The sequence below is a fragment of the Pelophylax lessonae genome (genome assembly GCF_965119305.1).
Source record: "Pelophylax lessonae genome assembly, chromosome: 11".
NCBI lineage: Eukaryota > Metazoa > Chordata > Amphibia > Anura > Ranidae > Pelophylax > Pelophylax lessonae.
The window spans coordinates 164,053,162-164,076,510 of record NC_138778.1 but is presented as its reverse complement, the minus strand read 5'-3'; the positions used below and the strand labels follow the sequence as shown (position 1 = coordinate 164,076,510).

Below are 23,349 nucleotides of genomic sequence, written 5' to 3'. Positions count from 1 at the left end.
ATCGGCAGCTCCATCTATTGACCATAATGTGATATTTTCCTGAACGAGGTATTTCATGATAAAACCACATTATGGCCAGTCGATGGAGCTGACGACTATATAAAATAATATTAGACACGTGACGGGGCTTATTTGCAATGGCTATATGAATACATTGACATTCATAAAGCAATTTTTTATAAATAGACTCCATGATTTGAATCACAATTGAAGACACCTATTCTCTCAGTACATGTTTCCTTTTTTCAGTAATGTCTCTAGTGAAGCAGTAGGTAAGTACAGTGCCCAACAATGGGCATCAATCAATGGCAACCTAATAGAATTATTATTATCTATACACAGCAATACTCTCCAGGATAAGATATTCCCTTTCAGCATATCCCAGGCTCTAGCAGTATTTTTAAAAAGTTCTCGGCAGAATCTCTGCTAATCCAGTGGTATTACCCATACCAGAACCTAGTCAGTATGGCTTCCTAGTATTGCCTCACTCTGTTTTGCTCTGTGCCCAAATGGAAACGTTGTATTTCCAGCCCATCAAACTGCAACCTGGTAGAAATAAGGATTCTGGGCCATCCAGAGCTGCCATCGGTGTAAGAGCTACCTGGGCAAATTCCGTAAAGTTATATTAGTATATTATTTTAAAGAAAAGGCCCCAGCCAGCCTATGAAGCATAGTATGTCAATCTATTGCTAAGTCTTATATCTATGCATCACACTGTGAGCTTTTTTTTGTATTTGTGAATAGTTCCATAAAAAAGTGTTTGAAGTAAAAAAAGAAAAGGCCCCAAGCACACCTCTTTGGACTTAAAAGGGAAAGGCCACTGAGGAACAAGGCTATTGGAGTGCTTACTCTAAACAGTGGAAATGAGCCTCTACCAAGTAGCTCCATTAAGGAAATAACAGAATTCCATTTCCATTAAACCTGGATTTGGGTTAAAGCTAGAAATAAAACTATTTTAAGTTCTTCTGTTTACTGAAATTCAAACTTTTTCAGCCAAATAGGCTTTAGCAACTGTAACATATTCTTGAATTTAAAGACCACAGATGTGAAAGGAAATGAATTTATATCTCACACCAAGGGTTTAGGAAACCACATGGTATTGACAAGAATCTGTTTTCCTCTTTTAGAAACAGGGACTGGAGAACACATTGGATGAGACCCAGTGTAACGCTGCCACACAGCTTCAGAAGATCCAGGAACTGATCTGTCAGATGGAGGCCGAGTTAAGCAGAGTTAGGAATGATCTATCACGACAGAGCAATGAGTATAAGATCCTTCTGGACATCAAGAGTCGTCTAGAGAATGAAATCGCCACCTACAGAAGATTGATTGATGGAAACAACAGCAGGTATAATGACATGTGTGGTACTCCCATAATACTGATGTTTCATTCAAACCTTTCTGTGAGAAGTGCCATGCATTTTTTGATGCATATTGGGCATGTTTCATATGTTCCTCTATTTGTCCCTATGGAAGATGCCCTTTAATAGAAACTGTTCAAATGGTGCAGAAAGCTTGTTAGCAGGTGGCGGAATTCCTTGTGCGTGGCTATAGCAAGCAGCCAAGCTGATCCCTAATGTAAAGTGAATTTCATGGCAATATGATACCTTTGCCCATGACTTTTACCAATGTGTGGGCACTTCACTCCTAGGGTTTTGCAGTCACTGGCCTACATTTTCCTGGCCTGACAGCCAGGGGACACCAGCAGCATTCTCCCACTCTCTTCTGAGCAGCGTGACAACCAAATAAAGCCATCAGAAGGTTGAATGAAGGTATTGTTCTTTTACTGAAAAGCCTCACTCAATACATTGCTCCTCCTGGGTTGAAGACCCCAACACAGTTCTATAAGTACAATGTTGGGAATAGTTGATATTAGGCCCTGCCAGAGGCTGCTTGCATCTTCTGCAAAAGGGCACTCACTCCCTGTAGCTCTTCTAATCCTCTTTGCTTGGGCTAGAAGGGGAGGACCAAATGGTAGACCAATCCCAAGGTCTTCCTCTGGACCTGAACTGACCCTCTGAAGCTTTCCTTCTCTCTCAAGGCTATAGTGGGAACCCCCAGGGTACATTGCCTTTCCTTTGGAGGGGAAAGAACAGGTGCACAGCTGCTAAACATTGCCTCTTCTTCTTCCTCTCCAGTCTCTCCTGCCTCCCTCCTTGTCTGGCCTAAACTCTGCACCTTCTACCAGGGGGAGGAGGCACCTTAAAGGGGACCTGCTCTACCACCTACAAACTGTTCTTTTTTTGGGGGATTTATAGTTTGAAAGTGGGGGTGTTGTCCTTACCACACAGGAAGTGTCAAGCTTTGGACATTACAGTATGTGCATATTTAAAAAAAAAATCTCTGATCATTGTAGCTGTGGGCATTGTAGAACAATTCATCGAAAACCACAAAACAAAAAAGAGAGTGAACCGACCTAGTGAGCTATACTAAAAACATACTAAAAACCATAGCTTTATTATTATAAAAGGTGGTAAGTATTATACTCACAAAATTACAGTTGTATCAAAGCTCATCACAAAGAACAGCACCATGAGGTCCAATGTGCATCATAGCGTGTGGCAGGATAGTTGAAGATCTAATCGGCTAATGCATTTTGAGGGCTAACCCCATCAGTCTGGCTGAATGTTGCTGTTCTTTGTGAGGAGATTTAATACAACTGTAATTTTGTGAGAATAATACTTATCACCTTTTATAATAATAAAGTTATGTTTTTAGGATAATGCACTAGGTCATGTGCCCTCTGTTTTGTTTTGTATTTTCAGTGGTTCCAGAATCCCTCGGTCTTATGAGGGCAGCAAGGTGAGACTTATCCATGAAAACCAGGATGGAATTATAGTATAAAGATACTTCTGAGCCCACTCCCAAGCGCAGGAGATATTGTGCTTTGTGCCATTTAGAACAATTCATCCTCTCATTTCACAGCAAAATTCTAGTCTTTTAAGCAATTCTCTCAGCAGCTTAGCTCCCCCTGCTCCCCCTTGCAGCAGAGATTCAGCAGCTCAGCTCACCCTGCTCCCACATCCCAGCTGTGACATAGCAGTCTTTCAACTTCTAATTTCTAATGCAAACACAGAGCAAGAGCTCTGGGAGATGTAGCAGAGTGAGCTGAGCTGCGCTGCAGAGGGAAGAACTTGAACAACTTTTGAGCTTCTACTGTAAACTGTGAGCATGCCTTACTCCACAGTGCCTGTAGCTACAGAAATCAGCAATGACTTGTTGAAAAGCTCATTTACTACTTGTTAAGAATGTACATATACTTGAATATCTATAAGCTGGCTAAAAGATCCAATTTTATCTGGTTAAACTTTTTGGTTTTTATTGTTTTTGACATATATTTGTTTTTTGTTTTTTCAGTGAAACATCTACCGACTCAAAAGGTAATGCAATTTACTGTTTTATTGAATAATGAATTTTATGCCTAATGCTGTGATTGATGGATTTGTTAAGTAAGACATGAGAACTATCAAAGAGTTATGTTTAATAATTATAAAATACAGTTTGTACAGGTTAATGATTTATTTTTTTATTACATGGTTTAGTACTGCTATGCAGCACACATTAAACCAGTCTATGATGTGAAATCGTAGCAGAATGTTAATGAATAGAAATTGTAGTTTTGACACTTGAACAAGTTCAGTTATGAAATCAATAAAAAAAATAGTCATAGACTCCTAATTTTCCTGTCAATGGCCTTAGTCATTTCAAGGGTAATGCAATTTTGACTGGACACCAAAAGGTCCAGGGGAGGAGATACAGTGTCAGTCTCAAATTGTATAATAACAATTGAATAAATGGTAAAACCCAAAGGCACTCATAGTGGCAAAATATCACTACTGTAGTCCCCCAGAAATATAAGATAACAGTTGGTGTCCCACTTTGTCACAGTCTACTTATAACTTTTTAATGACTTGACCCTTGGAAATAATTTTTAATGCATTTAGCACATGTAACTGAGCTACTAAATAATTTAAACTTCTCTTCTTTCAGATACATATCGAAAGGTCAAGACTATAGTCCAAGACATGGTCAATGGAAGAGTGGTAAACTCCAGAATTTCTGAGATCCCCCAAAAACTGTGAAGACATGAAAACTTGAAATCTGAGGCATAACAAGCTTCACATCTCAAGCAGACGATTATACCCAGTTTACATGTGCCAATATGTATCGTAAATGTACAGAGGGAAAAAACAAGAGTGTAGAAAATCTCTACTGTATATTACTGCCAGCATAAATTCAATAGATGTTCAAGAAAAACAAAAATGCTAATTTGGCCAAGCATACATCAATACCTAGTTTGTTTCCCTGCAAGGGTTACCTTTTACTGTACTTTCCTGAAAAAATGTGAACCTAGTGCTAGGCTCTTTTTATCTGAAGATAACACCCCAGGGACATTAGGGAGCTTAGTACATGTCACTGCTAGTATATTTGTCATAGGCTGGAAAATAAATTTTGTTATTCATGACTACGAAAAGTAACTTAAGTATAGTTCAATTAATATAGCATACATATACAGGCAATTAATTTATCAATACTTCGAAGAAGGTGGTGTTTATTAATATTTATTTATATACAGCCTAGAGTCTGCTACTGTAAATACTCCAACATATTCAATGGGAGTGTTATTTTTGTTTAAACATTGTTTAGGCATTATAGTTTTTGACATTGGAGGTATGAATGAATGGAATATGTTACATTATATTTTCTTTTCTTGTTTTTTGTGATGTAATTTTGACATAGAGGAGTATACTAAGTGCACAAAAAGGAAAACTCATTAAATACAATTTAGCCTTAAAGTCAACCTGTACTTTACTTATCCATGGCAAGGTAACAAATATGCTGCATAGCAGAAGCTCCCCACTGCAGGAAATTACCTTTCTTCTGCTCTCCACCCACTCTGATCACCATTTGAAGACCCTCAAAAAGTATGTACCCACTGGTAGAGGGGAACATGACTATCTCCTATTCCCCCCACAGCAAATAGCACTTGAGTAGCTAATGGCCAGGCCTTTATGTTGTGTGTGAGGTGAATAGAGGGCCAAAAGCCCCGCGTAGAGCCAATATCCCCATGTTATCTGAAACTCATCCAACCAAGGACTTAGACCAAATTTGAAGAGCGAAAAAGGTGACAAAGGAGCAATGGAACCAACAGTACCAGTACCAGCAGATAGGGTCCTAAATAGGCAAAAGACAGATTTCCTTTTGAAGCACTCCATCAAAAACAATTTAATTAAAATTAGGTGCAGTACAAGAGGTGAAGTCACCCTGGTTTATTTTGTTTCTCAGAAAATCTAATCATCAAGTGTGCCTACCAGTTAAGTGTGCTTTTAGCTCTAGGTGTACCATTCTCCTCGCAGTGTTTCCGCTCCTATTGTTGTATTTTACATATTTTACCTAGGCAGCATCTTTAGCATCTGACATGTCAACTTAAGGTGAATTATCCTTTAAGATCAATTTTTTAAATCATATTTTGGTTAAATCCCCATTATAGTAATTTCAGAATTTAGTGTATCAAACTATACATACCAGAGTATAAAATCCTGTGCCCTGCCAATATACCACAGAGCAAGACATCTGTTATCTGTATTGAAGCAATTGTCTCTCTATAGTGGTCTGAAATCCTTGGCTGTGTTAGAGCTGGAGCTTGCCAGTCATAACAGGCACATATCATGCCCCCTGTTCATTGGAGAGTTCTGACTGAGCCGAGTGCGCATCAGACTACTGCTTACATACAGATGCCCATTTCTGCAATATATTAGAGGGGAGCGACTTTTTCGAATTCTGGTTGTGGCTGCCTCAGTAATAAACAAGATAGCACACACATAACCATTTTGCTTATCTAGAAGCTATTGATGCAATTTTTATTTTATATAAACTTAAATTTGGCTTTAAAGTCTCCCTGTGTTACAATTACTTTGTGATATTTTAATGTATTACAAATGACTCACATAGTGTAGTTACATTGTTATACTTGTGAAGTTGTTTTTGTTATTTTCTGCTTATTTATATTTTGTTTTGATTCAAATCATATGTGGTAATTTTTCTACATGATTTCCCTTATTTCCAGTACTTTTCTACTTAGCATTTGCATACAATTGCTTTAAATGTATCATGCAATGCATGTAATGAAGAAACACCTACAAATTTGTAACTTCAAAATATTTATTTGAGTTACATTTTCCGTTGTGCATTGTTCTGATATACTGCTTCGTCCAAATAGTATTGAATTATTAGAAGCAGCAATTATTAGAGCCAGCAACTAAATATACACAGCAACCAGCAAAAAAATACATGAATAAAGTAATGGCAAGGTTCATATTTTTATCCAATATACATTAAGCTTATATAAAGAGAGCATATGATTAACGGACAGATGTTAAACTAAATATTATAAGAGTATAGAATTTGTTAAAATCATATTTTCAAACTCTGGTCCTAAAAAACCCCATGAGAATCTTTTCAAGCTCTCTTAATAGAATCACAGATTCAATTTGGTTCTTCTTTTTGAATGATACAGATTAAAACAGTGCAGAAAGAAAAAACAATATTTGATCATAAATATGTAAGCACTGTCTATGGCTGCACTGTTCAAAGAACAAAAATTGATTTTAAGTATGAAGTACCTGTATTTCTTCATTTCCTGCTGATAGGACAGATAAGAACATGGAAACGTCCATTCAGTACTTAACTTTCCCCAGTTAACAATTTTTAAACATACCCTTAGTAGCATGAAAACAAAAAAAAAAAAAAGAGAAGAACTCTTGGTCCTACATGGAAGCCCAGAAAACCTAATCTATTACTGGGCTCCAAGGACCAGTTTAAAAAAAACATTATGAAAGCTGGACAGGGGGCTACTGCTCAACCAACCAAACATCTTTTTCTTTTAAAGATGGAATTTTATTGGTTGATATAAACATCTGTTCCACTTCTGCAGCATGTTTCTTTGATCCATTTTTCATAAATTAGCTCAAGTTAATTTTTCTATCCTGGTGCCAAATCCTAAAACCCCATCTAAAGCAGATAGTTACATTCAAATGGACTTTTTCTATAATGTTGAAGAAGTTTTGTAGCATATCTAAGCAGTTCCTTCAGCTCTAATGAGAGTCAGGAATATTCCCCAGAAATTATATCCACACAGGTAACTCAGTTATCTTTGTTGACATTACAACCAAGACTAGTTGAATGTAGCTAGCTACAACTAGCTATTCGATTAATTAGATAAATAGGAACTTTCACTGCCCTGGCTGCAGAATTATCCTCCCCATTCTAGTCTGAGGCTTGAAGAAGATCTGAGCCACCAATGTTACCAGAATTTTATTATGAGGGCTGTACCGAAAGTAAGGCAAATGTAAATTTAACATAATAAAAGTAATGTGAAGATCATTTTTTTTTTATTAACTTGCACGGGTTGTTTAAATTTCACATGTTGATAGAGTAACCGTTCCTCTATAATAACTCTTCTTCTTTTTCGCTGACTATAAATGATGGATTCCAATCAGAAGCAATGTGCCATCATTGAGGTCTTGACAAAGGAAGGGTGCAGGCTGTCTGACATCCACAGAAGGTTACAGAATGTTTATGGAGATGACACATTGACAGGAGCAATGTGCAGATGGATGAAGAAGTTTACTCAGCACTGAAGACAAACCTTGCAGTGGGAGACCATCAGTTTAGGACAGCCTGCACCCCCTCCTTGGTCAAGAACTCAATGATAGCACGTTGCTTCTGCTTGGAATCCATTATTTACCTGCAATGAAAAAGAAAAAGAAGAAGATTTACTATAGAAGAAGAGTTACTCCACCAACATGTGAAATTTGAATGACCTATGTAAGTTAATACAAACATTATGCCCACTTTTGACTTTTGGTACAGCCACATCATTTTTTTAAACTATTCTTGGTCTCTCAATCTCACACATCCTACGTATCCCCAACAAGGCTGAATTTCCTGCAGTTTTCATACAAGAGTCCCAATATATTTGTCAATACCAGTCAATTAAATTGATCAGTGTTTGGTAGGTGAAATCGTTAGAAAGTTGCAAAAGGTAGACTAAATAGATTGAATACATGAAGGTGTAAAGGAGATAATGGTCAATGAAAGAAAGGTATTGTTGAAAGATGAAAGCAATGTGGAGCTCATCCAAATAAATAGGCTCTTTTTCTTTAAACATTTTTTTGATTTACTAAAGGGTTACATCCTCTGTTTAACTCATTGAAGCTGTATTCTTTTAAGTCATCCAATCAAGTGTAATGGAGTCATTTTTGTAAGGTTCCACTGCACACATTTTAACCAAGTACTTCAAAGTGAAACATTTTAAAGCGGTAGATTCCTGTGCTACAACTTCAGCACAGAGGAGATGAATATGCCAACAAAGGTTTACTCTCATAATAAAGAGTTGGGTTACAGGGAATGCTAGTTTGAGGGTTAGTGTTAAGGATACAGGGAGTACAAGTATGGTATATAAAGAGATCAACACTCAAGCCCACAAAAGATGTAATAAAGCAATGGTTCAAGCAGCCAGTCAGACTCCTCCTATAGCTGAATTTATGGGCGGACTAGCAAGGAAGTGTGTCTCTGCCACCTTAAGAAAGGGGTCCTTTGTACCCCAAAATGTTGGTGATATTTATTATTGACTCTGCTTTTTGTATTTGGCCTCTGCCATTTGATCTCATTAAAATTATGAGGTGTATTGGCTAAGTGTTGGTGTCTTTATTGAGAGTTATGTAACCAGTTGGCAAAGTCATAGTGGTGATGGATTACCCTGTACCAAAAATAGCAATACATGAATTAAATACAATGCTCCCAAATTTGTCTGCCACAGCACTAAAAGCGCCTTCATAACATAAGTGAAGATGGTCTTTTCAATGTGGATTTAGTCTGTTTATTATATTTATTTATGAATTTCTGTTTCCTTATGACTCTTCCCTGTATTTTCTCTAAGCATTTATACATTAGCTGTGAATGTTGATATATGTCATTGTATCTTTGATGTCCATTCTATATTATACTCTAAAATAAAGAACCGTTACATCATATTGGTGTGATTTATGCAGACTATCGTTATATTATGATAATTACTTTAAGAGTACTTGCACACAGGACTGATGTTTGAACATCAGTATTCCTGGCAGAAATTTCTTACGTTCATAGAAACATAGAAAAGTGATGACAATAAAAGTAGTAGTCCATCGAGTCTCCCCTTTTTTTTTTTTCGTTAACTTTTTTATCTGAGTATAGATCTATGTTATGTTTATTTTGCATGTATTTGCGCATACACACGTACATGCATAAAATAAATTGTAGCCCCCCCCCCCCCAAATGCAATTTTGATCTCTTCAAATTAACACTGTGCACGTGTATTTGCATGTGATTGCATGGGGTGATGATGAATATAGCTGTCAAGGGGTGTTCTATGTACTGGTTACCCCTAATTCACTCATAGTCTAGGTAACGCTGCGGTGGATTTCTTATCTTTGTTTACATGTACGGGTTTAGATGGAAGCCCTGTCAGTGCCGCTGGAGGGCTTCATTCTAAGATAGGCATTTCATAATATGCTAGTATGCTATGCATATTAGCACTATATGCCATTGTCTTGCATAATGGTTTACTACTGCGTTCAAAAAACCATACTTTCAGTAAAAAAAAAAAAATACACATTCATTTTAGTGCACACAGACACAATATAAAATCCATTTTTTGTAAAATATAAAAGACATGGTTGCGTTCAGTAAACATAAACCAAACTTTTGTCAAAATGTCAAGCCTAAAATTTGAGTGCACCCGTGAAATGGCAAACATTACAGTACCCAAAATCGTCCATAAATTACACTTTATAGGCCTTAACAGGTCATCAGCTTTTAATAAATAATGGTCCTAAAAATTTTTCTTACACCCATATCCAGTAAGTGTAGCGCAATTGCTGTTTTTGTGTGACCTCAACGTGCATGTTTTCATTTGTATGTGCCTGTACATGGGGGCTTTAATTTTTTTTTTTGTATTTTATTAAACATTTTTTTCCACTTTTTTTCTTTTTTATACCTACTGAACTTTATTGCTATCACAATAAACTTCCTAAATGATAGCATAGTGCAGATGACAAGTTCTCTTTAAGGAGACAATAGACCCCTATATAGACCACCTCTGCAATCTTTTGAAGATGACTTAGCACAGATCGTACTCAATCAACTTTCTTTACGGATCTGGGAGACCAGAGATTAACAGCTATGAATTCTGGAGTGATCAGAGCTAATTGTTTCCATGGTAATTCTTGTCAGGGAAGATCGGCGAATAAATGTTCACTCATCTACCACCGCACTCAGTCCTGGCACCTGCCATAATGGTCCCAGGAGGGCTTGAATAACTTCTACAAGAAAGCAGACAGCCTGAAGAGAAAAGGTTAAAGGACATATTCATTAAAGTTTTCCTTTGAATTCCTTTTTTTCCATATTTTTGTTATTGTATTAAATATAGATTTTTTTTAAATTACCATTAGAGAAAGGTCTGTGTGATTTAACCTCCCTGTTTTAGATATCAGTCACAGGGAGTGCATTGCTTTCAATTGGATGGCCGACTAATGTACTTGGCTGGTAAGAATGAGTAATAAAGCGCAACTATTGTGTAGCGCTGCAAGTCGTATATAATTACAAACTGTATATGGAAACAAGGTTATTAAAACATGAGTACATATTGATTAGTTTATTTACATCAAGCTGATCTCTTTAAAGTAAAAGGTTTTATAGGAAGAAATTTTAAGGATGCCATTGCTGACTTGGTTTTCAAAGTTGTGGCACAAGGGCTGTCATATTGATCCTCTATTTATTTCTTAGTAAGTCACTGATCTGGAACAAGCATGTACTCCTGTTTTTTTTGTTAGAAATAAAAAGGTTTGCACTCCTGTCCTGCATGCCTGTTGACTTTTAGCTTTTTTGATGGGTTATTCACAAAAAACACTCACATGTGCATCTATTCCAACTGTGTTCTGTAGGAATCCACTGCTCCTGTGCTGCTCACTCTGCCAACTGCTGCCATCTTGCTCTCTGACAACATTGAGAGTTGGCTGTCTCTTCTGGCCAGCCCCCTGATGACAAGCAAGCACAGTGGCACACCATCAATGGGCTGTTTGCAAAAGTCAGGAAGAGACAGTCAACCTCCAGATGATGCAACACGGTTCATGGATTGTGGGGTACCCAAAGATCTTCTGGGATGCATGGCTTAATTATCCTAGGAGGCTATGGGAAGCTGAATACATCGAAGTGCAGGGATGTGTTCTCCAAAAGAAGTAAAAATTTAAAAAATCAGGTAGTGATAAAGAAGGGGGTAGGGATAGAATGTAAGAAAGTGGGTGGGAGAATAAAGGTCCACTTTCAGGGCTAAACACGTGAACATGGAGCTAAAAGCAGGCAGCTGTTTCCATGCTGTGAAACCATTGGCAAGGGAAGCTGAAGAACAACTTTGAAGAAACCTGCTGAGAGAATAACTAGAATGGAATTTAAAATCAGGGTGTGTTTACAGATTCTAGATTATCAAGAAGCTTTCATCAGAACCCTTTTCTTTCCATGTACCGCCAATATATAAAGACTGATGAAAAACAAATGATATAATTTTAGGAAATAAATAGGTGGTGTTGTTTTCCTTGTGACTAATGAGAGTGCCTCTGCCACCTGCTAAACTGGAATCAGTCCCAAAGAAGCTTTACTGTATATTTAAAACCAAAACCTTTTCTGTATAGAGTGGGGAATAGGTAAAAGCCCTGTCAGCCTATGTTTGCCATGTTTGTCCGCTTGGGAAATTTCCCTTTATTTCATATCCTGGTAGTAAGAGGAGATCTTTCCAAATGAGGGAAATTCCAACTTTAACAGTTATCACCAAAACAGGTGCCCCAATTAGAAGTCTTTAAGTGGCCACAGATGGATCAAAATTCGGCAGGTTCAGCAGGGATCGGCTGAATTTAGATTAATTTATGGCTGTTCCCACTCGTCAGATCAACTACTGTGGAAATGAAATTGTGAAAAACTTTCATTCAGTTAGCAGCTGCAGCAAATCACGTGCAGCACTGATGAGTGTATTCTGACAGAGGAAGAGTCCCTGCTGTTAGAATGCAATAGCACGGCTAGGAGGATTCCTCTATCCACCTTGGTTGTGTGGATGGGGAAATGTAATCAACCTACTGGCTTATCACAGAAAAATTGACCTATCTTTTGGCAGCCTTACTCTTTTTTCCTATTTAAGTGACAACTCAATTTCAGATTTCCCTCATATTCAGCCTCTGTAATAATGGTCACCAAGACAAAAAGGACACAGGCAACAATAAAAAACCTCCAGACCGAACCTTTAAAAAGAGGCATTAGATATACTTTAAATGGAACTTTCACCTTCCTTTGAAACATTTTTCTCATTATCTTCCTGTGACTGACCCAACCAGGACAGGGGCTTTTGGCAAGCCTCATACCCACTGTTTATGGCCCATGGAGAGAGCAGATCATTCTTTAATGGTGGACAACCACGTGATGAATGCTGAGAGCGTGGCTTGGAATAATTCTCTGAATAAGGACAATAAAGCGTTCCTTCTGGAGTGGATGGAAATTTTTAATATTAATCTTGTACAGGTTAATGGTCAGAGGAAATATGGTGGCCCTCCTGCAGACTGGGTTGGAGAGGCTCCTTCACTTGGGACAGAAATATTTTCAACAATATCCTTCAAGAAATCTATTAAGATAAATTAATTATACTGTATCAGGCTGCTGGAACATTGTTTGTTTTCTGATGACTTACCTAGTTTTGTCACATACCTGGAAAGTAGAGCCTGAATGTGCGGAGGAAGGCCTCTCTTACACCTCTGACTCAGAGCCCCTGATAGAGTAAACAGAGTGCAGAGTCGCACAAGTGCCGGTGGACGTGCAGGCTGTAGGACTGCTGGTAGCGTAGAGTTCCAGAAGGAGGCAGCTGTCCTGGGAGTAGTTGGACCAATGCAGCAACTAGGAAGCCTTGGGGAATACTGGAAGGTAAGCAGAGTCAGACAAGCTGGGTCATACACAGAGAGGTCAGATCAGGTACAAGTGGAGAGACTGGAGAATGGTCAAAGAACAGGCTGGGGTAGGTGCAGGCAGAGAACTGGAGTAGTCAGAGGCAAGCCGGGTCAAAATTTCAGGAGCAACACAGGTAACAGGAAGCAGGACTGGCACGGAACGCTGTAGACAAGACAGCACTGATCCTGGGAGCAGATCCAGCTTAAATAGCCCTTTTGGAGCCTAAACTGTCATGAGGTACGCCACGCACATGCGCACTCAAATTCGCATCCCAACGTTTCTGCATTAGCCAATGCGTCAATTAGCGTGCACTAACGCGTTGGCGTTAGCTAAGTGCACTTCTTCCTTGGGAGATTTGAGGGGCAGGACCTTGCCTGCGGTTGCCAACTTGTCTTCTGGCAGGACCTTCCTGACATGTGGACAGATTACATCTTCCATTGTGTCTCTCCTAGGTGTGAATTTCCATTGTTAATTAAATCACCTATTGTTTCTGTCTGTCTGTCTGATCATCTCTTGGAGAGGTGATTAAAATTGTGACCACTTTACCTTGTTATGGAACCGTTGTGGGATGTTGCTGTATGTTTTTTGCTTATAATAGTGTGTAATGTACAGTACTTTGTATTCAGGGCTGTAGGTGCTGGACTGTCTGGGTGGCTAGTTCCTTAGCTATGTTAATTATATTCCTGTATACAATTGCGATCATGCCCTACCTGATATGGTATGCTATATAATCTGTGTACATTTTTTAATTAACGGTTCCAGTTCCAGCCTTCATTTAAGCTAGTACCGTCTAGTATCTTGGGAGCAATACTCAGCTAGAATACTTGGGTCCTGGTTCCAGACTATAGGAAGCTTTATCTTGACGTAACACCCAAGCTGGGTGCTGGACAGTTCCGTCACACTTCCTCCTATGGCCATTTTACATATTCACATGTAAATTTGTTTTGTTTTCTTGCTTAGTAAATTCCAAATTTTTAATGGATTCCCCTGTAACTTCCTTTTTTCTTCCTTATAACCACGTCATACATTTCAGAAGGCTGTGGGGCAGTAAGTGCTGAAATGTTGCGAGATTTGGCCCATGCATAGATGACAGTAGTCAGCTAGATCTCTGTGTGCACTTGTAGAGTCTAGGGGTGAGTCACTGGGGGGGGAGGACCCCTGACATTCCCAGAATGAAAATAGTAATGCAGGAGAAGAGAAGCATGAGCAAAAAGTTGGCTGAAAGGAAGACATTGATTGACTCCAAGGATTAGTGTGTAATTTGGACGTCAATGATTAGTGTGTCTTTTTTAATGATAACATAATATTTATTACAGTGGCTGAATTATATTTTAGATATGGAAGGTCCTTCCTAAGGGCACACTCTAGTTAAATGACAAAAAATTAACACAAAAAAGGGTATACTGGGCCACAATTTTCTTGTCCTTCAGTTGTCTATCCTAGCAGCTTAGTGCACCATGGTACCCACCACTTAGAATCTCCTTGTGTCTGGGAGTTTCTGTCGCTGAGACATGTGAAATAACAGTTATAGGGATTCACAAACTCCTTAAAGTGAAGATGTGTTTTACCCACACATGGAAACAACAAGAAGTTCATTTAACACACACACACACGCCCCTTTGTCCCTACTGGGGAAATTCACCTCTCTATTTGTCCTGCTGACCATTGCCACCGAGACATGTAGTAAGCCATTTTTCAGTTGTCATAAGAGAAAGCAATAAAGAAACAGTTTTCTATGTGAACAAATGTTTTGGTGACAACTCTCTAATATGAGGATTCTTCCCAATTTAGGTTGACTTCCTCTCACTTCCTGTTGTGTTTCCAAGACCGGAAGTGAAGGAAAATTTCCCCAGTAGGACACAGATAGCAAAAAAATACTCTGATACGAGATTTAACTCATCCCTACTGAAAGTAAAACTAAACAAGTTTTGGCTATGCATACTCTAAATTCTAATTAACCTGGACAAATTAATTTTATTTGTATTCTTCTAAATAGAAGATACTTCAAAAACAAGACACAGCTTGTTTGCATTTACCTTTACATATGTATTACTGAATCGTGTTCTTGTTTGGATACACCTGACCACTTCTTAGACTGGTCCCCACCCTAGACTGCCAAACTGGTTCATTCTGGTATTGCAGGATAATAGAAGTTTCAAGAGCTCAATTATACGACAGCTGCATTTCAATTATGTTACTGCTATCACATTTACATATAAACATCAAGAATCCCACACTCTGTTTAACGAACTAGTTAATAAATGACAATATAAGTAGCATACACTAAGATATAGTATAACCTACAATTGGAGCACCCAACTAGCTCTTCTGTTGGAAAATAGATCTTGAAAAATAGAATTGGCTAAAAACAGTGATGTTAGAAACTCAAAATAACTTAAAGAAATAGTTCAAAATATAGACTAATTAGAACACATTCAAAGCAGGTCCAGGTGTACCATTGGGCAGCTTTTCCCTTTATAGTTAATATTCCCCACATTTTTTTTACAGAATAGCTGGACTGATGTGTTTCTTAACAAACTGTAGCAGTGGGTGGGATGTCTACAGCATTTTGCCCCCCCTTGATCCCACCATAACTTGCAACTAAAGTTATGTTCTTTATTAAAAAGAATGTTCCTCCAGTCTACAAAGAGGACACTGGTTGTTGGGTTGAGCATGAGTTCTGTATGGGAGGTTAGAGAGCGAGGACAGATTCCCTGGAGCTAAAAGGTAACCAGGCCATGCCATGTAAGTGGAAAATGTCTTGTTCTTTTCTTCGAGAACACAGGTTCAGGACTGTGTTCCCCAATATACTCCTAATGACCTGATGTAAATCCAAAGGAGATAAAAAGAGACTTTGTTGTGTTAGATGCTACATCACCATGTGTGCACCAAGTAGTGATTACTAGAAACCCATGTGGGAATGATGTTTTCCCTTTTTCAAGTCTGTGCCTGATCTCTGGATCATGATGTTTTACAAGTTACAGTGACTTTACTAGCAAGAGCAATGGTGTGTTCCTTGCCTCCGGTGGTGCTATAAAAGAGCTTGTCTGCGGTGGGATGAGGTGAGTACTGAATAAAAAATGGAAGTTGGGCCAGAAAGTTACCTGGCTAAATTCAGAGGACAAAAGAAAGAAGAATAAAGGGAAGAGGCCCCCGGGAGAGAATCGTGTGAGTGAAGAATAGGTATGACGAAGCCCATATTAGGCAGGTAAATTGGAACAGTATTAGAATTTTTCTCTAGATCTCAAAATCAACATATTTATGTTAAGCTTTTTATTTGATTTGCTAGTTTACATATACAGTACATGATGGGTGAGTATTTTTAATATCTTAAAGTGCCTTTCTGATGAAGTGGCCAGCCAAAGTGGCCAAAGTGCCTTGACAGGGTTTTATGTAGATCCAATCACTAATAAAGAACCCTTTTTATCATGCAAGTTATGTTCAAGCATCTCCTCCTTTATGGGCACCTCTGCACACCTCCCTATCCAATTTTGGGGCTTAGCTCCTCAACTACTACATGACATGTCAAGAAGAAACCTTCTATGATTTGCCCTGGGATGATATATGTATCAGTAATTCCTACCTTTTTTTTTTTCAGACTAATGCCCTTCAAAATTATCTTTGAGTGGATGTACAGTTCAAAGAGGGGCCTTACCTCACAATATTCTTACTTTTGTTATGAGTAGAACAAGAAATATTCACTGCAAAATGAACAATCATGACATTTCCATGTTTGCTAAGGCCTCATTCACAATGGTGTACTACAGCATACACCCATGCAAATTTCATGTTTGCCAGCATGGGGATGTACGGCTGTTGTGTACATCCCCAGGCAATCCCATTCATGTCAATTTGGGCACAGCAGCTGTGTGGACACAGCCACTGCTCCCAATGTGACATCTGTGCAGGTGCATGGCCCCAAATGCAGACAGCTGCTCCCTGCAGCTGTTGCATCCTAATTTACATGAATGGGGCTGTCTGAACAAAGATGCACCGAACACCTGTGCATTCCCGTGTGGGCAAACACTGACCTTTCATGGGTGTATGCTGCAGTACTCCTGTGTAAATGAGACCTGAAGGTTGCATGCCTACAGCCTTCAATGATGAAAATTGGACATTCAGATACACTTTTAAAAATATTTAAACTCAATAGCTCTTTTTCAGTATGTTTGGCATCATTACTCACTGTGTACAGATTTCTTACAGAAAATGTTTTTGTGTGAATCTTTTGCAAAGTTTCTAACCTGGACATCATGCCAGTAACAGCTTTTCATGTTGCAGGCTGACAGTGCTATCCCCTAATTATATCCTCCATTTGAATGGAAGCCAGTGTAGGGACTTAAAAAAATGGGGTGGTGTGGCCGGAACGGGGTTGGTCAGCTGAAAGTGATGTCGTTCTTTCTCAGGATGGAAGACTATAGTGGAGGATGTTGCAGAAATCCAATCTGGATGTTATAAAAGCAAGGATTAATTTTGGCATATCCTCTGTTGGAAGCAGATGTTTGATTCTTCTAATTGTGTTGTCCTTCCGGTTAGGATGCTAGGAAAATTTAGTTTTGACTCTTTCTGCATTTATGGGAAGAGAGCTTGTTTGGCCTGGTCTGTTCAGGGTTTTACAGGCTGTGAGTTTGATTGTTTCCCCTTGCCTCTAGTAGAAGTTTCTAGAGCTTAAGGAGGGAGAATTCAAATAACCAGCCTGATCATTGATCTGGGCATAGCCAATCCCTGAGGAGGTGTGCCCAGAGGGTGGCTGGGAAGCTGATGAATAGCCTGAAACCCTGGAGAAATTGTCTTTCCTAAGTAGGGGGAGTTCCAAGCCTTAGGGGGCTATAGCCCCTGAGGCAGCCTGTAAATTGTGTTGCTGTTATGTGAGGTTTCACCAAAGGGATCTGGTGTAGACAAGGACTATCTCACTCACTGGAAAGTGTCAGCTGTCCTGACTTGTAAGTAATGACCGTGAATTGATTCCTGGTGACTGTGTGCTTTTGTAATATAAGTACCAGAGGTTGCTTGGACAGGGATTGCTCATGTAGGGTCTCAGATACTGTACATTCCCCTCTCCTTAGCAGTGTATTGTGAGCTTAAAGAAGAGTGCCCTCCTGTACTGAACATGCAGTGGTCCTGAGATTGTACCAATAGCTGTGCAGTGGTGCTGGGTAACCAGATGCCAGATACTTGCCTTATGGTCCCTAGCTGCGAGGCTGGGGGCTCACAGCTGAGAAGTGGCCAACACCAGTGGCGACTCTAGGAACAATATATGGGGGGGGTCACTCCTAAATCATACCACGGAAAAAACAAAGTAAGTATATAGAAATAAGGTTACAAAATACGAGAGCGATGCAGTATGCAATTATACCTTTTTATTGTACTAACCTAACACTTAAAAGGCAAGCTTTCAAGAGTTTTCCTTTTTTCCAAAGGTAGTGCTTCAGACCTGAGAAAGAGGAAAATGCTCAAAAACTTTTCTTTATAGTTTAAAGCAATTTCAGCAAACAGTTTACACAGTAATATCCCCTAGTATTGGTGCCAGTTTATGCAGTAATAGTTCCTAGTATTGGTGGCAGATTACACACTAATAATCCCTAGTATTGGTGCCAGTTTATGCAGAAATAGCCCCTAGTATTAGTGCCAGATTACACAGTAATAACCCCTAGTATTGGTGCCAGTTTATGTAGTAATAGCCCCTAGTATTGGTGCCAGTTTACGCAGTAATAACCCCTAGTATTGGTGCCAGTTTATGCAGTAATATTCCCTAGTATTGGTGCCAGTTTATACAGTAATAGCCTCTAGTAGTGGTGCCAGTTTATGCAGTAATAGCCCCTAGTATTGGTGCCAGTTTATGCACTAATAGCCCCTAGTATTGGTGCCAGTTTACGCCGTAATAACCCCTAGTATTGGTGCCAGTTTACGCCGTAATATCCCCTAGTAGTGGTGCCAGTTTATGCAGTAATAGACCCTAGTATTGGTGCCAGTTTATGCAGTAATAGCCCCTAGTATTGGTGCTAGTTCACGCAGTAATAACCCCTAGTATTGGTGCCAGTTTCCGCAGTAATAAAGCCTAGTATTGGTGCCAGTTCACACACAGTAATAACCCCAAGTATTGGTCGCAGCTTACGCAATAATAACCCTTAGTATTGGTGGCAGTTTACGTAGTATTAAAGCCTAGTATTGGTGCCAGTTTACGCAGTAATAAAGCCTAGTATTGGTGCCAGTTTATGCAGTAATAAAACCTAGTATTGGTGCCAGGTTACGCAGTAATAACCCCTAGTATTGGTGCGAGTTTACGCAGTAATACAGCCTAGTATTGCTGCCAGTTTACGAAGGTATAAAGCTTAGTATTGGTGCCAGTTTATGAAGTAATAAAACCTAGTATTGGTGCCAGGTTACGCAGTAATAACCCCTAGTATTGGTTCCAGTTTACGCAGTAATAAAGCCTAGCATTGGTGCCAGTTTACGCAGTAATACAGCCTAGTATTGCTGCCAGTTTACGAAGTTATAAAGCTTAGTATTGGTGTCAGTTTACGCAGTAATAAAGCTTAGTATTTATGCCATGCTCTCAGATGAAAGTGTTAAGGCCAGCCGCGACATAGGTGGTGGTTTCAACACTTTTAACAACTTCATAGGATATCTTTATGATTTCTCCGTGAGTCTCATGATGCGCTACAGTACAGCGCACCTTTCTATCCAGGACACCTCTCCTCTGCCACACCCATTGCAAAACTAAGTGGGATGGCTGCTCTCCATCCTTTTGAAGATCGAGGGCCACTTTAGCGACTTGGCAACCGGTTACAGGCCACAATAAGCAGAGCAGGCAGGTAAGAGGTCCGTGTCCACTCAGCATATGCAGAGCTGACACGGACACAGCCTGCTCTACTCTATGGGCCTTCCGATCCAATCCACTCAGACAGAAGAGGACGGATCCATGTCTGTTTTTTAAGTGGATTGGATTGGAGATAGGCGGGTTTAAACAGACCGTAAAAGTTTGTTTACATCTTCCGCCTTTAAAGAGGTGAATGGAGGGCCCGAATGGGTCCACCTGAAAAACAGACAGGCGGACCCGATCGGACCGATTGTGTGAAAAGGGCCTAAGGCTGCTCACAGGAACGCACTGCGGTTAACCTGCACCTCAACTGACCTCAACTTCACTTCTTCCTCAGGATTCCTGCAGGTATCATGGGTTGCATCTGTCCTCCAGGTGGGTATGACTGGTGGCTGCTGCTGGCTGTCCTCCTGGACTGGTACTACTGGTGGGTATTGCTGGCTGGTACTGCTGACTGGTATTGCTGGTGGGTACTTCTGGTGGGTACTGTTGGCATGTGTTATTGGTGGGTACTGTTGGGGGTTACTGCTGGTGGGTACTGTTGGCTGGTCCTGTTGGTGGGTACTGCTGGCGGGTACTGTTGGCGGGTACTCCTGCCTGGTTCCCGACCCAACATTCCCAAGCATCAGTGTGATAGGAGCCAGCACTGGAGGAAGCATGTGGCTGCAGTAGAGAGCAGAGCCGATGCTTCCTGTATTGCTCCTGTCACAGGCAGAGTACACTTGGTATCACCCTACCTGTGACAGGAGCCAGCGCTATATAGGAAGCATTGGCTCTGCTTCCTCTAGTTCTTCACACTGATGCTGGAGGATGGCGGGTCTGAAATCCGCAATCTGGCCTTACCGACCCCACCCATCCCAGAGATGGGATCCTGTTGCGGGGGAAAAGTATAATGTTGGGGGGCCATGACCCCCTCTGGCCCCCCTAGTCACACCACTGGCTAACACCCATAAATACTAAGGAAAAAACTGTTCTCTAATTGCTAAGTACCAACCGATTTGGGGTATGCCATGCCCCAACCCCCTTCTTGTTACAAGTTTTACCAGCAATAAATCCCAAACAGTCCCTAGGCTGTTAATTAAAGGCCGGATGTACTTTTGCTTGGGTTTATTTTGGACTCCCTACTGTTTGGAGGAGAACCAGTCAATTTCAGTGGTCCCTGCGAGGGTAACACAACATAATGTTCCTTAGATGGTGGAAGGAGGAGTTGATACCTGTTGCTTAAAGTGGTTGTAAAGGAACAAGCTTTTTTACCTTCATGCCCTCTATGCATGAAGATAAAACAACCTTGTTTGTGCAGCAGCACCCCCTAATACTTACATGAGCCCTTCTTGATCCAGCAATGTCCAAGAGAGCCTTGCCTCTTTGGGGATTTGTACCCCTGATTGGCTTTTGACAGCAGCGGGAACCATTGTCTCCCACTGCTGTTAATCACAGCCAGTGAGCCAATCAGAAGACAGAAGGGCCGCTCGGTGTGTGAATGGACACACAGAACAGTGGATTGGCTCGGGTGCCCCCATAACAAGCTGCTAACCCAGGGGCAGGGAGCAACGGCGTGGGACTCAAGAAGAGAAAGATTGGGGCTGCTCTGTGTAAAACCACTGCACAGAGCAGGTAAGTATAACATGTTTGGTATTTTTTTTTTAAAAAAGAACTAAACTTTAATATCACTTTAATCAATGGGTCAGTATCCAGAACCACGCACAGGCTGTGCACATGTTCTGAGAACATAAGATTTGTATTCACAAGGTTTTCTGCCACTTTGTTGCTAGCCTCTGCCCTCCAAATACCTCCAAGTACTTTTTTCTCATCTGGGTTCAGATTCAGCCAAATGGCAGTGGATTCCTTTCTATAATTATTTTAAGGTCAACATTATGATTTAGTTGCTTTATATTTGTTTTTCTACTGTATGTAAATAATCATATACATAGAAATCATTACAGCAAAACAGTTAATATTTGAAAAAAATGATTTTCAGAGAATTATGCAGTAGCTAAAATGCCAGCATAGCAGTAATTAGCTTCCAGACAGAATGAGAAGCTTCAGACTAAACCATTGCATAAGAGATGGTAATGAGTTATTGCTCTGCCTCGTGTACCGTATATACTCGAGTATAAGCTGACCCGAATATAAGCCAAGACACCTAATTTTACCACAAAAAAGTGGGAAAACGTATTGACTCGAGTATAAGCCTAGGGTGGAAAATGCAGCAGCTACTGGACCCAACTGGACCACTACGAGACACAAAACAGGGGCTTCAGGCATGGTACAGGTGATGCAGGGCTGTGGGCATGGTACAGGAGATGGTACAGAAGATGGCACAGGACATGGTTCAGGCATGGCACAGGTGATGGTATGGGCATGGCACAGGAGATGGTACAGGCATGGCACAGGAGATGGTACAGGCATGGCACAGGTGATGGTGCAGGCATGGCACAAGAGATGGTACAGGCATGGCACAGGAGATGGTGTAGGCATGGCACAAGAGATGGTACAGGCATGGCACAGGTGATGGTACAGGCATGACACAGGGGATGGTACAGGCATGGTACCGGAGATGTAGTGCTGCAGGCATGGTACAGGAGAATTCCTGCACCATGCCCACAACACTGCATGAGGAAATGCAGGGGCTGTGGAGGAGTCTCACTTACCTGCTGGTGAGATGCCTTACATTTAAAAATGGCACTGCCCGGCGCCAACACGTCACCGCGCATGGTCGTGAGAGTGTCATGGTCTGGGGCTGCTTGGGTGCTGCTGGGGAGCTACAATTCATTGAGGGAACCATGAATGCCAACATGTACTGTGACATACTGAAGCAGAGCATGATCCCCTCACTTCGGAGACTGGGCCGCAGGGCAGTATTCCAACATGATAATGACCCCAAACAAACCTCCAAGATGACCACTGCCTTCCTAAAGAAGCTGAGGGTAAAGGTAAGGGACTGGCCAAGCATGTCTCCAGACCTAAACCCTATTGAGCATCTGTGGGGCATCCTCAAAAAGCAGGTGGAGGAGCACAAGGTCTCTAATATCCACCAGCTCCATGATGTCGTCATGGAGGAGTGGAAGAGGGACTCCAATGGCAACCTGTGAAGCTCTGGTGAACTCCTTGCCCAAGAGGGTTAAGGCAGTGCTGGGAAATAATGGTGGCCACACAAAATATTGACACTTTGGGCCCAATTTGGACATCTTAACTTAGGGGTGTATTCACTTTTGGTGACAGTGTTTTTACACATTAACAGCTGTGTGTTGAGTTATTTTGAGGGAACAGCAAATTTACACTGTTATACAAGCTGTACACTCACTACTTTACATTGTAGCAAAGTGTAATTTCTTCAGTGTTGTCACATGAAAAGATATCATAAAATGTTTACAAAAATGTGAGGGGTGTACTCACTTTTGTGAGATACTGTATATTCATTGAAAAATGCAAGGCGTTCTTTTATTAGCAGCAGTGCTGACTGAGTAACCCCTTGTGGTTACAAAGCAGAAGAGCAGCAGCGT

General features: G+C 40.5%; 1 protein-coding gene across 1 annotated transcript in view; it reads left to right on the top strand.

Annotated features, from left to right (window-relative positions):
- The window catches only part of LOC309566834 (keratin, type I cytoskeletal 19-like), a 91,352-nt gene extending 86,588 nt beyond the window's left edge, over nt 1–4,764 (top strand). Inside the window, exons 6-7 of the mRNA XM_082272151.1 lie at nt 1,128–1,365; nt 3,991–4,764. Of these exons, the coding sequence (XP_082128277.1) occupies nt 1,128–1,365; nt 3,991–4,082 (330 nt within the window). The 3' untranslated portion in view covers nt 4,083–4,764. The remainder of the gene's footprint in view (nt 1–1,127; nt 1,366–3,990) is intronic.
- Nucleotides 4,765–23,349: the final 18,585 nt, after the last annotated feature.